Below are 21,574 nucleotides of genomic sequence, written 5' to 3' on the forward strand. Positions count from 1 at the left end.
CTTCATTGTGCCCGCGCCGGGAGTTAACGACACAGAACCCTGCTTGTGTGAGGAGGCGATTTTCTCAGCTTCTTCAGAAGAGAGGGAAAGACAGTTTAAGGCACGTAAACTTCAGAATTCCATCATGTTATTAAATTTTTTTTTTTTTACTAAGAGTAAAATAATGTTTGTTTTTGTAGATGTTGAAAGCCAGAGACATAGGAGAGCATCATTCTTTTGAGATTGATGCGAGTTATTTTTAGAAAATAAATGTTTCTGTTGTCTCCTGCCTGTTTACCTCACATTTTGATGCAACAACAGTATGATTACGTGTTCATATTTTATGTAAACCATTGATGTTTGTGCTTTTCATTGCAGAACTCAAACCAACTTTGAAGTTGTCTGATTTGGAGAGTCATCATTCTTGGTCTTCCTTTCAGGAATAGTTCACACAAAACAATCATTTACTTGCCCTCATGGCATTCCAAACCTATAAGATTTTTGTCTATCTTTAGAACACAAATGAAGATAATTTTAATTTTCTCTTATATATTTTTGTTAATCCATTGAAAGTCTAGATAATCAGTATTTTCATGCTTCAAAAATACAGAGTTATTGTAGAAGTAATCCATGCCAATATTTATATATGAATATACTGTCATGCCAGAATAGTTTGTAAAGAACTTAACTATTAACTAATTGTACAACTATTGTATAATAGTGTTTTTGTATAATATTTGTATACAATATATACAATTTACCAAAAATGTCAAATTTGATCTTAAAAGTTATATTCAACAAATGTTCAATGCTTCATTTATACTCTGTAGCTGTTAATGCCATACTTTTCTGCATTTCTTCTTACATGCATGTTACTTTTGACTGATTTCTCTTGTTTTAAATAAATATTTACCTTTTGATAGTCATTCTGTGTGTGTAAAAGTGATTTTAAAATGAACAAGATTTGTAGGTTTAATGTCTAGCTCGATTTGGGTTCATTTTAGCCTAGCAGTGTAGTAATTTTAAACCATAAAAAAGCAACCCAGCATGCTGGGTCAAACATTATAACCCAACTTGTTGGGTTAAAACAACCCAGCGCTGGGTTCGTCCCTTTCTGACCCAGCGCTGGGTTGCCAAAATAACCCAAATTGGGTTGTTTTTAACCCAGCAGTTTTTGGAGTGTATACTTGTCCATAAACTTGTCTATATTATCATACCCACAACATGAATGTGTTTTTATTAATAAATTATATATTAAAGATTACAGTTCTGTGTCCTGTTTTGATTCCATTCTGATTTCAATTTTGAACGGCACACAACACTTAATACACAACATTCATTTCAAAAGCATTAAAAAAATTGTCAGATTATGAGACTGCGGTCACCATATTTATATTTGTTAATCCTGAGATGGCATTATAGTGACATGCTGTATATTACGACTATCCAAGTCCCTTTAAACGTAATAAGTAAACCACTAATGAACCCAGTACAAGCCAGATTCTGAAATATTACTCCTAAGAATGAACCAAACGCCCTTGCCATAGGCACCTGACATTTAGACCAGCCGCCCCATTTGCCAAACCCAACACAAAGGCCTGAAATGAGAAACAGTGGCTCGGTGAAGTTAAATATTAGCTATTTAAATGAGTCTTTTGTAGTGCAAACCTCTTGCCATTTCTCTTCAGTAAAGTGAGTGCACATTAACTGATCGCCCTTTCCTTTCATCTGCTTACAAACCATATTCATAGCATTCATTTGATCTCATGTATTCATATTATCTAAATTGCTTTTGAAATCATGCACCGCACAGGCCTAAAAATGACTGCAATGAAAGCAGGGTTGTTGAATGTCACCTTTAAAAAGTAGAAAAGTGCACAAATGATGATTCGAATCATACAACAAAAGGGAAAACTTAACTCATAAATGCAGACGTTAAAGGAATAGTTCACCCGAAAATGAAAGATGATATTTTGAAAAAAGTTGCAAATGTCCATAAAATTGAAGCCAATGGGGTTTACAACAAGACAATGAGGGTGAGAAAATGATCACAGAACTGCCAAAGTAAAAACATAAATCTAGTCATAGATTGCACTTCACTTAATTTTTTTTTTTTATCCTAATGCTCACATAAAGCGGGACGTTTTCATGTTTTCAAGTAACCGGAACCAGAAACTAAGTGCTTATGCATTACACCACCTTGTTATGATGCTGTACACAGCTGTGTCACTGGATACGATTCAAACAGACAGGTTTTACAGGTAATCAGCTTTTTACAGTACGTCCATGAATAGCAAAACACACGCTGCAACAATGGGAGAAGTCGCGATCTATCTGTAAGCGGCTATATAAACAAAATTCTTTTTGGCAGCATCATCGTCATAGTTGTGCACTCCAGATCACAGTCGAGAAAAAAGGTCTAGGCTTGCAGCTAAACAGGCCAAGTGAGCTCACCAAATGCAGGTTACTGCTTGGGCAACCCTCTACGGACACCTTGGCAATTGAATCGCCATTGGCTAGTAATTTTATTAGTTGGAAGGGCTAAGGGGTAGAATTGGGATTGGGCCTAAGTCGCATATGCGAGTGATTTACTCGCAATGTAGAGGGTTGTTGGGCATGAATAAGACAAAACCAGACTAATACATTCAGCTACAAAAGACAGCTTATCATCATCACATCAACCTCTGCCTGACCCCCAAGATCATTCATGGGGGTAATAAATCTGATTTGAGAGAAGAGCAGCAACAACAGGCAAGCCAACGTTACTTGATTATGACCAAGATCCCGCCAGGAGGGCAAATTGTTTCTATGTTGCCTGCAAACCGCGCACAGACCTTCCAGCCAACAGTCATGTAATGTAATTAAGGCACTGAGAGGCTGAGCTCAGTGATTAAGCAATCAATTACAGCACAAGTTCTTCCTCCCCTTGCCAGCAACATGACTCACTGCCACTGGGTAGAAAATTTCCTCTTTCTAAGAACCTGATATTTCAGTATTTCATCCAAACTAGGGATGTGAAAAACTATATATTTTTAGTTTAGGGTTACATGAAGGTCTTAAAGAAGTTGAAAGAAAAATGAAAATTCTGTCATCATTTAGCCACCCTCATGTTGTATTAAGGTTTTTTCTTCTTTTTTTATGTCCATACAATGAAAGTCAATTCTGAAAATCAACAAAGTTTTAAACATTATTGGAGTATGTTTTACAAGAACATACAATTTCAGTCTTTCTCACTTCAAAATTTCACATTTAATTCAATGTGTTAATTGTCATTTCTTTGAAATTGTGAAATATACAAGCAAATTCTGAGTGAAACTGTTTCAAAGTATATAGGGTTCCAATGTTTCTTTTGTGTTGCATAAAAGAAAGAAAGTCATACAGGTTTAAAATCAAATTAGGTTGAGTAAATGATTGCAGAATTTTCATTTCATTTGAAATGATTGCAGAATTTTCAACTTGGGGTTCAAGTGACACGGTCAGATTCATTTCCTAGGCCACCATTTCAATGTCTGCAATCTTCAGATACAACTGTCGCAATTCTAGTCACACCATGCAAAATGTCTATGCATGCAAATTAAGGCACTACTAAAAGTATCAAAATAAAAATGGCCAGATGACTAGTTGATTGTGCCTCCATTCCATTATTATAATTCCATTTTTTTTTTCAGTTTAACCTAAGCCCTGGCAAGACTGTTTAAACACTTGCTGGTGTGTCATGTATCTTTCTGAGGAACTCAAAAATCGTCATGCTCTTTTATATCACACAGACATGACTGTATTGTGTTACACAATAAGGGCCTCTGCTCTGCGGCAAAGGGAGTATGAAAATGACTAAAACATTTCAAATCTATGATGACCACACGGGCCAGTCTAAACAACACAAAACGCATCACTTCTCCAAAGCAGGACAGGACAGGCCGAGAACATTTTCACAAACACAATGGAGAACTTCTACATAAACATGTTTTAATTAGAAGACAATTAATTAAGAAAAGCAAATATCAGACTGACTGACAGGTGATCCTCCAACAAAACAGGCTTGTTGAAACACCTTGGAGTACCTTGTAAAGACCATAAACATGGTGATCATTCAGTATCACAATATTACCATCACTATACCAGGGTATAAAGACAGAAAAGCACATGAAGATGACAGCTGTTTCACAGCTTCAGTAGGATGTGATTCCCATTGCTGGCATGTAGAGGCATATTAGGTTTGCATCAGTCCACTTTAAAAGTGGTTGCAGACACATACAAAGGAACATCCCTGCAAATAAGATTTTATTCAGTGCTGAAAAGAAAGGAAAAACTTGCATTGAGATAGTATGGATGTGGATACCTGTGAGATGATGTATCTTTTCAGACATTCTTCACAAACTGCATTTTTGCAGCAGTGTAGTGGTATGGCTTGTTTGTCATCAAGACAAATTCGACATGTTAACACAACAGATAAACTGTTGTCAGCATTATACGAGCCGTTTATTCCAGACAGCATCAAGTCGGAGACTGTATAGGGCTCTGGATAGTGCTCATAGTCCAATTCTGAATTTGGCAAGTCGGTGGGAGGTAAAACCAGCACATCTGCTGCTGCTGATGACAATGATGTAGTTTCATGATCAGATGTTGTTTTCTCAACAGGTATCCTATAATTATCATTGGCAATACAGTATACAGTGCAGTAAACATGCTCTTTTGATTGGCTGGGATCTTCACCACTCTTCAAATCAATATAATCAATATGATGATTCCCATCAGGATCTCCCAATCCTGAGTTACTCTCCATGTTTTGTTGGAGACTTTTTGTGTTACATTGCATCCTTTCATCATCCTTTTCATGATCCAAGTCGTTCAATTTGATGTCAAATTCTACTTTCTCTAGGTCTGTGGCATCTTCTGGATCTCTGATAGTGGAACCCAAATTCCTTTTTAAAATATCCACGGCTCTTATGTTTTCCCTCTCGTCATTTTCTTTATTATTGCCTCCTGGCTCATGTTTGTGTTTATGAAATTCCAAAACATCCTTCGAGGATAACGATAATGATGATGGCACCTTCGCGTCGCTGCTGCGGACATCCCGGCCGAAATCAGTGCTCCGTGTCCCGCTGGATACATGGACAGATTCCCCGTCGCGTCCAATATAACCGGGCATATTTTGAGCGGTGACATTCATACGCATGGAAGACTCATCTTCCATTCCCGAGCGGTCAACTTTCCATTTGTGCGAAAACACACACAGTCCGCTTTCAAACTCAAAAACTAAACACAGAGCGAGTAACTATTACACCACTTCCGGGTCCGAAATCACGAATCCTACTACGGCGAAGCCTCTGCTCATGAATATTAATTAGGCCACGTTGACGTTGCGTGATAACGTTCCAACGGCACACGGCTATCTCATGAATATACATTAGGCGCCTTTGACGTTTTGTCGTTGTCTTCCAATGGCAATCGTAGGCTTAATAAATTCAGAATCGGGCGTTATGTTCGTTTAGGCTCTATAGTTGAAAACAAGCACTGTTTATAACCTATTAAATGCGCATCTAATTATAATAGCCCCAACAATACAAATTGTAGTAGCGTTACAACTATTCGATTTTGTAAAGCATGTTGTGTGTGTGTGTGTGTGTGTGTGTGTGTGTGTATATATATATATATATATATATACATATATACATATACACACACACACTCTATATAATTATATTTTTATTGGCCTTTTTTATTTAAACAAATAAAATATATTTGTTATAAATGTAACTGAACATGACTGAAAAGTCACATTAACAATTTTTAAAAAACATTCTTAGAATCCAATCAGATCGAATATCTTTGGTAATCCTACCCTTTCCCACCCTGTCAATCTTATCCATATTAATTTAATGTGTCTAGACACTAGAGGGAGGTAGAGCGTAAATTGTAAACGAATCTCAATTTGCAAGCTTTAGATTGGTTCATCTTCGGTGCTTCACAGGCTAAGAACGTTAGAAAAAGTAATGACATAAGCAAATGCTGAGTGTGATGTTTCTTTGGAAGAGTAAAAGGTAAATTAACCCAGTAATAGGTCACTTGGGCACGTTGTACATGCTGAATCAACATTCTGCCCCACCTTGTTGATCTCCTTTAGGATAAAGAGGCCCCAGGGTCCCTGATGATATTTGCACATTCACAGCATCTTTAAGCCTTGCAAGGTCAGAAATGAAAGCTTTACACTTTATCTACAAGCAAAAAGGAAATTAAAAATAGTTGCCATTGCTAAAGATGTTAATAATGCAATACGTGTAGCATAAGTTATGTAGCATGTTAATAATTTCACTTGTTATTTATTAGTAAGCAGTGCATTCAATTCAATTCGATTCAATTCAATAATGTTTATTTGTATAGAGCCTTTTACGATACAAATCGTTGCAAAGCAGCTGTACAATATATGTTTCTACAAATGTGAGGGAATATTTAGATCGGGTGGCGTCTGGTGCATCTTTTTGTTTCATATTATGCAAGCACGTCTAAACACAAAATGGCTATTCTTTCCTTGAAATAACAGAAAGTGCACTGCTTCCCAAGATGGCTTTTTAAACTGAGCTTGTTTGACAAATAGTCACTGTTGTGTGGCAATTTATAAAAGCGTGACACAAACCCGTCATTAATTAATAAATCAAAATCACGGATATTAGTCATGCTTAAACATCCATCTGTTAGGGGGCTAATTTTAAAAATTCTAAGGAGTGACCATCTGTTATTATCTGCGATGAATCAATGAGGGGTCACAATGTCACAGAACGCATTCAAGCATGCCTCACACATGCAAAGCAACCAAATCCTGCGCTACATGGAGGCTCGTTTGAGTTGTAGAAGCAGAGTCCCTGAGCTGCCTTGAGACATCTATATCCACATTTCCTGGCATTTTCAGTGCCTAAATGGATAAAGGTTGGATGCAAAGATTAAAGAAGATTTTGCCTCTGAAAACTCATCAGTTCAATGTCAAGAGTTTCTGGGTGGTTGCCAGGGTGTTGCTATGTAGTTGCTAAGAATTTTTTTTAATTTTTTTAGTATGATGCTTTTTAGTTGCTGGAGTGTTCTTGGTTGTTGCTAGTGGCTTAGGACCCTACATCAAAATGTGTTTTTCTCTCTCTTTTTTTGTGTGCTCATATTATCATCTGGCAGGCTAAAATGCTGCAGCTGCATCAGATCATTAATAAAAACAATAGCACACTTCTTCTTAACAAGCTGCCTAATTTTAGGAAAGATTAAAGTCCATAGCTATCATGAATCATCACAGTGCTACTCCCAATTAATAGTTATTATAATAATTAATACAACAATAAACTGGGAAAAAAATATGTCAAAGTGTAAAAATATGTAAAAAGCAGGTTTAAATATTCCGATGTGATTGTGATTTCAAAGGTTTAATAGACATAGCAGAATCACCGTCATTTAGGAATAAGATCGCGATCTTTTAATGATTAAACGTGCATACATAGGCTATATAAGACTCATATGTATTTTTCTAGCCCATGTCATATTTGTACCAGACCTCAAAAGTAAAGATGAGCTTCCGCGACCCATCGAACCCATCGAACCACTTTCATCCGCGCAGAGGAGCAGAGCCGAAGCACAAATAAAAGAACCGCTAGAGGGCCAAACGTTATATCGTGCAGCCTGAATAATCAAATCAAAAAAGGGTTTGCTCCTGAACACTTAAGAAACTTTGCACTGAGAAGTCAGCAATTAGATGATTCAGTCCTGTGGCAAGTCATTACATTTTCTACAGTGTTCCCATTAATACTGTAGATAAAATATTATGCATCATAATGATTCAACTACTTGTGGGGACTGTGGCACAGAGCCCAGACTCAGTGTTTGATGGACAGGGCTGAAACGATAAGGTAATGGGAGGGAATGCTTGTGCCATCAAAAAGTGCAGAGAACAGCTTCAGTGTCAGCAGCGTTCTGTAGCAAAATGTTCTTTCATCCCTATATAGCCTATCACCTCTTTCCACAGCACAACCCCTCTGTGCTCTTTAAAACACCCTACAGTCTTTGTACAGAATGGAATGTGGAACTCTGTAATATTGAAGCAAAATTGATCTCCGTTTTGCACAGTGGGTTTTCCGCACATCATCAATAGCTCTAAACGTTGTGGGACTTTGCAGTTTATGATATGAGCTCCACATGCAGCTCAAAGCACAGTGCACATACAGTATCTCAGTAGTTTCAATTGATTTTTCCCCCTCCTTAACTCTTACTCCTTTAGATTTCCCCACTGGGTATCTCCTGAAGTGAGAACAAAGTGTTCCATGAGGCCATTTTCCCCCCTTTTCTGTTCCAAGAAAGGATTCACCGTCTTAACTCGATGCTTTAGTTTAACTTCGTGGACTACAATAAATAAAACAAAAACTGAAATATAAGATCAAATAAAATAAAATATTTCAGCAAGCTGCCAAAGCTACATTTCTCATTTTGTATTATTTACTTTAACTTGATGGACTAAAACTAAAACTAAAGGGGAAAAAATAAATAAATAAAACTGAAAAAATAAATGCATAAAAAATAAAATATTTCAGGTAGTTGCTAAAGCTACATTTCTCTTTTTCATTATGTTTAACTTGATAGACTTAAATAAATAAATAAATATTTCAGCTAATAACACCTCTCTCTTTAAGTTTAACTTAATGGACTAAAATTAATAAAACTAAAACTGAAATAAAAATGTATAAAATACATAGAAATTAAAAAAACAAACAAACATAAAAGGCAAAAAAAAAAAAAATGGACAAAAACGTATATAATTCAGAATATATGTAGTACAAAACCAATAGTATCTCACTGATACTAAAATAAGAGTGCTCAGGTAGCTGCATGACTGATTAGGTGTGTGTGTGTGCATGTGATCTTTAATCATTTGTTTCTCACTGGGGAGTTGCACAGCACATGACTGTAAAACAAACACTTTCAGCATTTACGAAAGAACAAAAGGCAGTGTGCAACTGGAACATGTGATGCTGGAGCACATCACTACTGCTGTGAGGGAAATTCAGGGCTTGCGGCGTATGATTGACAGCGGTTTCTTTTTAAGTGGAAGACAGTCATCAGTGACAATGTCAAAGCTACAGTCTGTTGCTAGGCACAGTCGCTATGTGCTATATGACATGTTACTATACTTAGAAATGGCATAATAAAGCAAAGAAGTGAAGTAACAGAGAAGAGAAGCAAAATAAAGAGTCATTGACACAGTCTGGATTTATTTACAGTCATTCTTTAAAAGTAACAGAAATAGAAAAGGCCTATCTGTTCAAAACTCAGCACTGAACCCAATAAAAACAACCTGGAAAGCTGCTTAAAGCATCTACCATGAGTGTCATTTGTTTTAGAATATCACAGTTGACCATTTATATTAACGAGGACGGTTAAGCTACTCTTACAGTATTGTCAAATATATATTTGTTATTTCGTTCGGACCATGTTGTACACTTCACAAGAATTGAAACTAATTTCTAAATCCATATTTTATATTTACAGATTTGGTTAGAGCATTGTCATGGTGACATCAGATACATTCCTGGGTAGAAGCATCATGCAAGATTTCCTGAACTTGAATGGTATTCATTTTCATTCAGGCTTCTTTCAGCTCATAATTATGATTTTATCAAATTTGACATTTAACACTGTCAAGTCTTGTTTCACATGTATTAATGCAGGGTAAATTTAATGTAAGCCAAAACATGTTTTTTTTAATTGAATTTATTTTTATTTATTTATTTAATGATTTATTTTTGCTTTAACTTTGCCCTGTTTATTAAATATGATAAAGTCTAATCAAGCACCATGTTGAATCAGGATGTTTTTACAAATGTCTTGAAAGTATAGCAGTTAGACTGATGTAAGTCTCACTCATTTGGAATCTACCCCAAACTCCACCCAAAAATAATAAAAAAGTAAAATCAATCAAATTAATCCTTTAAAAAATGGTCATAAAGATGTTTAAGACTTTTAAGAAATTTATATTTAATCATTTTTAAGCTTATTTTATGATTAATTATAAGACATTTAAGATATTTTGTAACATTACTGATATAACATTTCCTGCTGCTTATTTCTCATTACCAATTTTTATTTATTTATTTTTTTAATTCCCAATATTCTTAATGGTCATTCTCATTAGACTCTCATTACTGTAATAATCTACTTTTGATATTGTTTTTGCATTACAGCAATGAGATTGTGACTTTTGTGCATTAAAGTATTCTAATATAATGTAAAATAAACTATATAATAAATAATTCCCCTTATTAATAAAAAAAAGTTTTTTTTTCATAAAGCAAAAAGAATGTTATTTGAGACATACCCATACAGCTTTCCTTTCCTAGTGTCATCATTCTTATTAATTGCATTACCCATACAAACATCTATCGCTCCATACTGAGTCGGATGCAGAGCGATTTCAGCAATGGACTGCAGGGAATTATTTGCCAGTGAGGTCTGGAGAGTGGTGCGGCTAAAACATCTTTATTAATTATCAAGCCACTTAGCTTTACCAGTGCAGTTCACAAGGGGTTTGATTAAACACAGCTCAGTCAGACCCTCTGTTTATGTACAGCCGTTCTGGGTGAGAGCAGATTGCCATTTATTGGAATGTTAACAGGATGTCATTTTAGGCACTTTCTCTCCGAAAATTCGACGCCAAACCGCATATATATGTCAACTCCACACAGTTACTAGAATCAGTTTAAGGGAAAAGATAATATACAGTGGAGAAACACATATTTCATCATCCATTATCTGTTGAGGAAGGGGAAAATGTGTTATTGAGCTGCGTTTTGGCATGGTAGTTTGACCAAAATGAAGACATTTCTCGTTTTCACGCATCATCCAAGGGCTACAATATGCACAGTATTTTAGGCAATTGAAAGTGCAGCATTCAAAGAAACTCTTTGTTGATATTCATTCACGAGGCAAGTTACAAAAGAAGCCATACAGCACAGCTAAATCAAGGGGAAACACCTGAATAGCTTCAGCATTTTGCGCAATTCTAACCTCGCGCTTAAATGTTGGGGAACAATTGCGCTAAGAAATCATTTAGAGACTCGTTATTCTTGGGCTCCTGTTACTACACAAAACAAAGCGTTCTAACCCGATTCGACTCTTCCTCACACCTCATCACTAGAAATACTGCATCTCTATCCCTACCCCCCTCAGTATGTACAGGAATATCGACAAGAAAGGCCCACTTACACGGCATAATAAATTATTAGTCTACTAGAAAAGAGTGAACACTGGCACACGTTAAAAAAAGGCTTAAAATAGAAAGAAGTTACAATTGGTTTTCTATCCGTTATCTTGTTAACAAGACTCAACACTGTCTTAAAAAACAACAATATTCACAAGTAACCTTTTGGAGCGACTGTTACCCGTTCCAAGGTCGTCCTATGTCTAGCTGAAAGATATTAAATACGCAACAGATTTGGACACCTCATGCAAACAAATACGGTTGATCCCATGGTGACGTCGAACGGATAAAATCGTAGTTTTTTTTGGACTTTCGTTTAACTCCAAAAAATATGAATCTCTTAGCAGCTACTGATTTCTTTATTTGTTTTTTTTTTCTTTTTCGTAACTGTTCTTGGCACTTTCAAGACAAGTACATCCAGGAGAAAGAAGAAAAACTACTTGGGTTGCAATTAAACACCGACGGTCATTCCAATGCTTGGAATCAACCTTTGTAAACACAACTGGAATAATGACTCTCCACTCAAGTCACCATTTGAAAGATTGTAGGACTAGATAACTAATATCATACTGACTATTTAATGAACATTCTTTAAGTATGGATGGTTTCCGTGAAAGTCAGTTGGAGACACTGACACTATATCCACTCGGTCCATTGCACGATTCCAAGTCTTTCTTATTGTAGATCATTGACTCAATCCGCTCCTCCGTTTTGCACTGCTAATGGCCGCAATGATGAGAGTCTGCTGAGGGGTTTCTCCACACGAGGGCTCTCTCGTGCCTGACGGCAGCGCTCTGGAGGAGGAAGGGCTGGGCGTAGACAAAGAAAATCCACTTGGAGTCTTTGAGGTTAAAGTATCGGTTCTGTGTTCCTCCGACAGTCCGTAAGACACTATCATGTTAAGACATTTACGTAGAAAGACAAGTTCAAACATCAGTTCATCGTTTTGATTGGCTGATAAGGCAGTTATCCTTTTACTTTGACCTGTGAGAGAAGAAAACAAGTGTTAAAGACTGATCTCGAGACAGTATAAACAAATAATAAATCACAGTGCATGCTTTTAAGACTGACTGACTGACTGCCTGCTTGATTAAGCTCAGCTGGGTGAAACAAAGCACTTAACATAAAAAATGTATCAATGTCACTGCATTAACTAACAAAATATCAAACCAAATGGCATTCCTATTAAGAAAAGACAGCACACGCAGAGGTGTCATGCAACCTTGTCTTTTGAGAGACACCAGTGGCACCAGTTTGTGCAAACTGACACCCATTGTAATATGTGATTTAAAAAAAATAAACCAAGATCATTTGCAAACTGAATATGACAGCAAGTGATCATCATGCATTTATTTTGAGTGGCATGAGGTGTAGGACTCAACTAGACCAACCAGATTTAGACATAAATGATCCACATGACAGTCCATCAATTAACATCTTGTGAAGCGAAAAGCTGCATGTTTTGTGTGAAGCTTTTTGCTTCACAAGATGTTAACTGATGGACTGAATTCGTGTGGATTACTGTGATGTTTTTATCAGCTGTTTGAACTCTCATTCTGACGGCACCCATTCACTGCAGAGGATCCACTGGAGAGCAAGTGATGTAATGCTGAATTTCTCCAAAATCTGTTCTGATGAAGAAACAAACTCATCTACATCTTAGATGGCCTGAGAGTGAGTAAATGTTCATTTTTGGTGAACTATACCTTTAAGTACAAACATACAAATGTTTATTTGAAAATCTCACTAAAGTAAAACATTTCTAAAACGACGATTCAAAACAAAGTTGGTTTTAAATGATAAAACACTAGATAATTAAGACTTGCTAATTCTGAGAAAACCTCTAGCATTAAATTTAATTGCAGATGACGTGAAAGTGTGATCTGTACGTTTAAATCTCCAAATACTTTTTAGGCCGCTGTACGCCTATGTGTGGGTTTTTTGCATTATGTTAAAGGGCTTCTGAGTGACATCTATTAATTTCATTTAAGTTTTCTCATATCACCTTGCCCTTCTAACTAATTATTAGCTGTGACCTTTTCAACTTTTCATTATTCTATTTTTCTCCACACTCAATCTCAAAATGCACTAAACAACATGCACACAGAAGCATGTGGAGAAAAACCTCCTCCCTGAAATATAAAAATATGCCATCTGCTTATGAATGGACCTGCCATTCAAAGCACTCCAATGCATTATGGAAAAGTGAGAGTCTGACATTTACAAAGGCAAGAGATTCATGACGTGACAGAATGATTTAGTCAGCCGGCCATGTAATAAATACAAAACACTGGCTGACAGTGAATATTCAGTGCAACTTCAACAAGACACTTTCTCTGAATAAGACCAGGGGAGCAGCCGTGGGTACAGACGGAGTGCGGCTCTTTAAGAGAATAATTCATTTTCTCTGTAGTCTTTCTCTGGATTCTGTGTAATCCTCATTAATCCCAATTTTACAGCATCTGTTCCTAGAAGACGAGGATGGAGTTGCATAAAGCATTGTTACTTGTCACTGATCTAAAGCCCATGTAATTGCACCTTTCTGCTGAGTGCACAGAGAATGGAGAGAGTGGCAGAGAATGGAAATGTGTATAAATATACAGTTTCCACAAAAAATATATAAGCAGCAATATAGCTTTCAACATTGATAATAATAAGAAATGTTTTCTGAGCAGCAAATCAGCATAGAATGATTTCTGATGGATCATGTGACACTGAAGACTGGAGTAATGACTGCTGAAATTCCAGCTTTGCCATCACAGGAATAAAAAAAAGGAATAAATACAAATTTCAAAATACAAAATGTATTTTAAATCGTAATAATATTTCACAATATTACTGTTTTTACTGTATTTTTGATCAAATAAATCAACATCAACATTAAAAACATCTTACTGCTACTAAACTAAATGGTAGTGTGTAGCTATAAACAACATGTAACACTGATTTTTCAGAATTATACAAACTTTAACAAGGGATTTCTTAATGGGAATTCTTCAGGGACAAACTACGTCTGTATTATTGGTAAATCAACACAGTCCCTTGCTATTTGAATCCATATGGGGTATCCTTTCTGATCCCATTTCAGTGGCAGCATTCCAGTCAGCTTTTTTTCCTGTGTCTGGACTGTGGCGCTGGGCAGCTCAGCTGTGTCCTTCCTTCCCTGGAGAATGGCGGGGAATTTTCCGGCTGCTATTTTGCCGTTGGTGTCACATGTGTGTCAAGACTGGTGACAGGCACATTTGGACCCCCGCCATATGTTTTCACATCAGTTGGGCTGATCTCACCCACAGGCCAAAAATGACTTTGGATGATGTCATAGGGTAAAGTACAGTTGAAGTTGTTTATTTTTATTTTTATATGCATATGCATATACTGTATGTATGCATGTATAATGTCTATGTATAAATATACATGTATATAAACACACACACACACACACACACACACATATATATATATAAACTCCCTCATCTTCCATTGGTTGGACAAACAGATAGTCACGCCACAAACTCACTGCACTGCAGTCACTGCACCATTGTTGCTATGCTGACTGTTTTAATGTTTTGATATTGCCTGCATGCACACTTTTAGGCAAATCAACCTATGAGTGGCTTACCTATAGCTGTCTATCCACATTAAGGGCAGTCACTGTCTTTAAGGGTCATTTTTGTGAATGGGCAGCAGGCTAGAATATTAGTGTTCAATATTCAATATTCAGTGACGCCCCAAACCCTGCCTTTATTGTAGTTTGGTCTTCCATCAAAGAGCTGTCTTCATATAGGTCATGGGCCTAAGCTTTGATAGCATTGCTGTCGCACCTCCTGGCATAATGGAGTGCATTGCGGACATAAAGGCTGACTCTATAGAACGCAATCACCAATAGATCAGTGTCAATAAGCCAAATCCTCTTAAATCTCCCAGTGATCACCCAGTCCCACCTCTGTGCATTCAACTACTTCCTCATAAACATTTAAGCAGCCAACATAGACTAAGCAAACAGATTACCTCGCCAAATATTGACCTAAGCTATTATCCCAGCCAGACTGACAATGATATTATTTCTTAGAGATGTTCCGCTAGAGATACTCTTTTGTTTTGCTCCAGGTCTGTCACGAACCAGCTCTCATAAATCCACTCCGATGTATGTCCACTATGTCCAACAGAGAGTGTTGTGATACAAACACACTGACTCACTATAAGAGAGCACACGAGTCTAGTGACTACAGCTGCAGCACCAAATCTATATGGAAAATAGCTGATAATGAATTTAGTTAACAATTAGTTGTGTCGCTATTAAATAACTTACATTTTGCTGCTATTTTCTAATCTGTACATTTTTAGAATTTAAATAAATGACTTTTGTTCAATTACATAAGAAATAAAATTATAATTTATACATTGGAAAAATAATTTTCTAATATGAAAATGTAATAAAATCAATATCATTTTATCATCAGCTTTCTATAACATGAAATAAAATTGTATTTGACATACTAAGTAAATAAATAAATACATAAATTTTCTAAAATTATATAAATATATAAATATTCTGATAATTATATGTTATTTAAAGTCATCATTTTATTAATACATTTAAATAAATAAAATTAATAAAATATAATACAAGTTATTAAATGTATCTGATACATAAATAATTACTATTACAAATAAATAAATATAATAATTACATATACATATTCTGATAATTGTTATAAATTCAAAATCATAATTTCATTGATAGATTTAAATAAAAAAATAAAAGTTAATACAATTATCTTACACAGATAAATTATAATAATTATAATAAATAAATATAAATATTCTGATAATTATGTTATAAATTAAAAGTCATAATTTCATTAATAAATGTACATAAAAATAAAAGTCGATACATTTATCTGACAAATAAATACATAATCAAAATCATTTGATAAATGTATAAACATGTTAGACACAGCTTACTAAGAAGAGCAATTGTAGAGAGCTGAGGAAATAAAACAGCTTGAATAAAATACAGTGCACCAGGGAAATTTACCCTGAGGCGCCAATATATAATAAAACACTGCTAAAACTATCTAAGACAATGTTGCGCATTATGAATTAGTGTTGGTCTGATTTAAAACCATTCATGTTTGTTATACTTACATGTACATTGGTTGTAGTTGCAAATGTGACGTCTTCTGTGGCCCTTGGTAACCGTACGAATCAAACCCTCCTATAAAGTCAACTAAAGAAATGAGAAAGGGAGAGAAAGAGGAAGATGGGGGACAAAAATAGATAATTTATTGTACTAAACTCTTTTTAAGGTTGTCGTTCATTCAAATAAGCACTTTTTGATTATGTATCCCATGCATGGGTGGGTCAGTGTGCTAATCATGAGTAGTGGATGATCAGCGGCCGGACCCTCTGAGAGAGTGATATCTATGAAGGCCTTTTTGTGGCACGCTGCCTGTTGGATTATATGATAGGCTAACATAAAGCAAACTGACAGGATTAGCCCCGGACCCCTCTGTGAGGGCCCACCAGCTGTTTCAGGCCCTGGAAGCCCAGAGTATCTGGGCTTTCCACAAAGACGCAAAGGTAATAAACTGTGCGATAAAGATCCAGGCTTTGGCAATCAGAGGCTGTTTCCTAGATCAGCGAACACAGGAGATAAGCTGTGGAATTAGCAGAGACCTTCTCTCGTGCATCCCAAACAGAAGGAGAACGGAAAACTGGAACCATTATCATTCTGATGATAGATTTTCAGGGGGCATATACCTACAAATCCCCTAATCTATGTTGGCCTCACTGTGGAGTTAGACCTTTGTCCTGATCAGTGTTATCTGGGGACCCGCAGAGGTCAGTCTGAAAGCTTGTGCCAGCAGTTTAAACCAGAGTGCTCACATTTAGCAGGACACTGTTTGAATTTCCACTCTCAACATATATTGATTTATGACATCATATCATGTAATTCATCAACAATATATTGGTTCCAGGCTATAATTTGATTGACAGTCCTAAAATATTTTAACAATTCAACTGACAAAATGATAAAGACAACAAAAGAAATAATAATAATGTGACACATCAACTCATATGTTATATGGATTGTTGAAGTTTTTGAGCGAAATGTTCAGACTGGTTTTAAACAGGCCATTAGAACCATCATTCACATTAAATACTAAAAAAATTAAAAAATTCAAAATTACAATTAAAAAAAAGTTTTCGAAAATTGTAAATAAAACAAAAAATATTGAAGTATGTTTTACAAAAAATATTAATTCAGTCTTTCTCTTCAAATTTTCACATTTAATCCAATGTGTTACTTGCCATTTATTTGTAACCGTGAAATTTACTAGCAATTTCTGAGAGAAAAAAAATATATATTTTCAACGTAGGCTTTATTAAATTGTATGTTCAGACCCAAATGCTTTAACTCTTCACTTATAATTCATCACATTAATAATTGGTATGTGTCTTAAAACTTTTAAGGACTAAAACCAACTTTTCAACTGAAAAAATGAATATAGACTACATGTTCAAAAGTTTGGGATCGGTAAGATTTTTATGAAATAAATTTCTCATGCTCAACAAGGCTGCATTTATTTTATAAAAATAGAGTAATATTGCGAAATATTATTGCAATTTAACAGTATTCTATTTTAATATATTTTAAAATGTAATTTATTCCTGTGATGGCAAGGCCGAATTTTCAGCATTATTACTCCAGTTTTCAGTGTCACATGATCCTTCAGAAATCATTCTAATTTGTTGATTTGATGCTCAATTTTTTCTTATTACCATTGTTTGTTCATTAAATTGTTCTTTGATTAATAGATCTAAAACATCTTTACTGTCACTTTTGATCAATTTAATGCATCCTTGCTGAATAAAAGTAGGCAATTAATTTTAAATTCTACTGACCCAAAACTTTTAAGCGTGTAGAAACACACACACACACACACACACACACACACACACACACACACACACAAAACAAAACAACATTTAAAATGGAAAACACTGATCATATCAAAAATTAAATTAAGTTGCGCCAAACATTCCCATCTTAATGTTCTTTACATAAATATGTCTGCAGGGGGTAAATGTTAAAATAGATTGCTTCTGGGCAGATACCATTGTGCTCTTAAACAGCTCTGAAAACATTTCCCCTTTCCAATGAAACAAATATCTCAAGTTGTTTTACTGCAGAAATTCTTCCTGGCTAGTCCTGCCAAGATAATGGGAAATGCTGGGATCACTGATCCAGTAATGAAGTAAAAAAAACAACAACAAAAAAAAACATACAAGCACCATTGACTGTGGGCAAGCGGACAGATTGAGGGTCTGTGCATTGCCTTGAGCTACAGCATTAGCATTCAAACCCATACAACAACCGTCCCTCGACCTCAACAAAACGACTCAAATAGCTATTTATTCTGTTTTAAGAGACACATCCCAGAAAGGAGGCATTTCACTGGCACCGGCGCTGCAAGGAATTAGGCTGAGATGGACGTTTTCTCCTTACAGCTTCCATATAGCAAGGCTTTATGAGTTTTACAGTTTTGGCTTCACCCTTCCAAAAGCTTTTCCTCCGACAAAGGCATTTGTAAACCGCACGCGGCGTACAAAGACTATCAGCATGAGCTCCCACCTCCCTGCAACCACAAAGCCTGATTGCATATCCCCAAAGGAAAGCCTTAACCTAATTTCCTTGTTATAGATGCGAAAAGTGTTTCCCTGCAACTTGCGCGCACCAACACTTCCTAATTCTCTCTCTTGCTTTTCCATGCTCTCAGAGGCAGAATCATTTAAATACTGTCCTGTCTTTATATGGACCCTGTGCTTCTTGTACTATATTAATTAAAGCCGTAATGGCCAATATGGCATCCCGGTTAGTGTTTCTACATGCCTCAGGGATCAAGCCATCAATATCGTTCACCTGCTTGGAGGATTCAGAGCTTCAACAATTATATTTCTCAGTGGAATTTTCCTCTGCCCACCCTTGGAACATCAACGGCACTGATATTCTCTCAACGGATGCTAATGTCACGGTGCAGTCGTGTACCATTCACGAGTGCTCTGGCAGTCACTCAAACTTAGGCTGCCCATGGACTGACTGGGAGAGACTTTCGAGAGGGATTTCCAATTACACAAATGTCCGAGAATCTCTCCTGATCACTGATTGAGACAATCAAAATCCCCATTCGACAACGGGAACGCCGCTGAATGATGTTTGAGGAAGTTAACCGATCAGTGTGGCGGCAGCAGTAGTTTGTGGTGCAAAGCTTAGCTCAAAGCTTAGCTCAAGTAATGTATAATTTAATTTAATGTTACAAAATATTGCTATTTAAAAAAAAATGCTGTTCTTTTGAACTTCCTATTCATCTAAAAATCTTTAAAAAAAGTATCACACTTTTTACAAAACATTAAGTGTTTTCAACATTGATAATAGTAAGAAATAATAATAATAAATTATCATGCTCTAGCTTGGACCAACATCCCAGTGAACTCATGCATAAAAACCCATATAAACACAAATATTCTGCATTAATAGACCATCATGCTACACTGGATGTATTCTGCCACAGGGCTCCCTCTTCGTGATCTTAACATGTAGTGAAGGCACTCCGTTTAATGAGAGGCTGGCCCTCCAAATACGGCCATGCTTAATTACATTCAGAGTGAAGTTTAATGATTCTGATTACTCTGATGATGAACTGATAAAATGCAATGAAAATACAGGACAAAGAAGGGGGATGCCTAACTAATAAACAGCCACACAAACACACACTTTTACATGTATCTCTCTCACTGTCAGTCAGTTTTAGTTGCTTGGTGATGAGAGAATGATGAGAACAGGGAAAATAAGGCTTGAGTCTGCAAGAGAACAACAGTATTGATCTTGAATGCCAGTGTTAGGCTGCATATCCATCGTTATTGCAGCTATTCCTCAAAAGACTCTCCTAAGAAAAAGTTACAAGCATCTGAGGGCAAAACACATTAAACGAATAGTGTGTCATGATCCACGTGATTTTCTTTCTTCTGTAGAACACAAATGAGGAAATGTTGAACTATGTAGTGCCCACAGTTTTCAATATTATGAAAGTGAAACACCAAAAAAATCACCATAAAAAGTATCATAAAAGTGCTGCATATTATAGCTTTGTGTTTTCCTATGTGTGTTCAACAGAGGAAAGTAAGGCAAACAGGTCTGCATACATGATAGTGAGCAAATGACCCATGTGTCTCAGCATGGCAGTGGTGGTAAGTTTGATCGTCTGAGCACTACAAATGGAACAATTTTCTCCTTGCTTTAAAACACTAGGCCACAGGCTGGTCGTTTGGGATCAATAAAAGCAATCTCTTAGATCCTGCAACATCTAAATTCAAATGTTTACAGGGGCATTCAAACTAGGCTAAAGATCTGCCGCCAAGAGCTATGTCTATGTCAGTGCTTCATTACCGCAGGAAACAAATATTCCCCATGTTAAAGCATATAAAAAATATAATAATAAAAACATCATGCATCTTTACATCTTTAGGTTGTAAACTAAAAACATGTCTAAATGTTGTCTTATTAGTTGCTTCTTTCAAACGACAATGAAAAAAAGAAAAATTATATTAGCCGTGCGTTTCCCTGAAAATAATTGCACACCTTAGAACATTCAGATTCAAGCATTCAACAGCCACGTAGTATAAATATAAATAATATATTTAGATCTGATATGATAAATGTAATTTTAGATCTCATATCATTTTAGATTTCATACATATCTTTTAAGCATGCATTATTTATTTGAGTGTAAGCCAAACATTCATTAAAAAATGAGCAATAACACACTCATAACTGAATTATGAAGTATACTCACAGCTGTCCTCCTCTTCTGAAATGAGCTTCACAACATAACAGGCATAGATGAACCCAGCAAGCTGTGAAGAGAACAGAAAACAGCATTGATTAGAATAATCAACTCTACTAATCAATTTGCCTATATTAAGGTTAAGTGTAGTGCACCGAATAGATAGTGCGCACACACACACAGTACTGAACACACACACCGTGAACACACAGGTGGAAGAGAGTGCTGGTTATTCACTCCCCCCACCGACAATTCCTGCCGGACCTGAGACTCGAACCCACAACCTTTGGGTTACAAGTCCGACTCTCTAACCATTAGGCCACGACTGCCCCCATTTTGCAATGCCGTTGAACCAGTAGTGGCAGAAAAAATGGCAGAAAACTATGGGGCGGAATGATTATTTTCAAGTGTAAGTGGCTCAAGGAAATTGTAGTGCTGGGCGGTATACCGGTTCATACTGAATACCGGTGTTTATTTTTGTTATGATATGAATTTTTAAAATACCACAATACCGGTGTATGTC

General features: G+C 36.1%; 2 protein-coding genes across 3 annotated transcripts in view; both read right to left on the reverse strand.

The window, feature by feature from the left end:
- LOC107716996 (probable E3 ubiquitin-protein ligase RNF217) overlaps positions 1-5,277 on the reverse strand; it is a 16,340-nt gene extending 11,063 nt beyond the window's left edge. Inside the window, exon 1 of the mRNA XM_016523642.1 lies at positions 4,272-5,277. Within this exon, the coding sequence (XP_016379128.1) occupies positions 4,272-5,173 (902 nt within the window). The 5' untranslated portion in view covers positions 5,174-5,277. The remainder of the gene's footprint in view (positions 1-4,271) is intronic.
- A 6,303-nt stretch (positions 5,278-11,580) lies between these two features.
- Positions 11,581-21,574, reverse strand: part of LOC107716831 (sodium/potassium-transporting ATPase subunit beta-1-interacting protein 2-like) — a 158,739-nt gene continuing 148,745 nt past the window's right edge. Inside the window, exons 5-7 of one of the 2 annotated variants that reach the window (XM_016523419.1) lie at positions 21,061-21,121; positions 16,352-16,433; positions 11,581-12,187 (exon numbers count right to left, since the gene is read on the reverse strand). In XM_016523419.1, the coding sequence (XP_016378905.1) occupies positions 12,178-12,187; positions 16,352-16,433; positions 21,061-21,121 (153 nt within the window). In that variant the 3' untranslated portion in view covers positions 11,581-12,177. Of the gene's footprint in view, positions 12,188-16,347; positions 16,434-21,060; positions 21,122-21,574 lie in introns of those variants that run through there. The other variant, XM_016523428.1, reaches the window with a different exon arrangement.

Source organism: Sinocyclocheilus rhinocerous, unplaced genomic scaffold (genome assembly GCF_001515625.1).
Source record: "Sinocyclocheilus rhinocerous isolate Xijiao unplaced genomic scaffold, SAMN03320098_v1.1 scaffold1874, whole genome shotgun sequence".
NCBI classification, from domain to species: Eukaryota; Metazoa; Chordata; class Actinopteri; order Cypriniformes; family Cyprinidae; genus Sinocyclocheilus; species Sinocyclocheilus rhinocerous.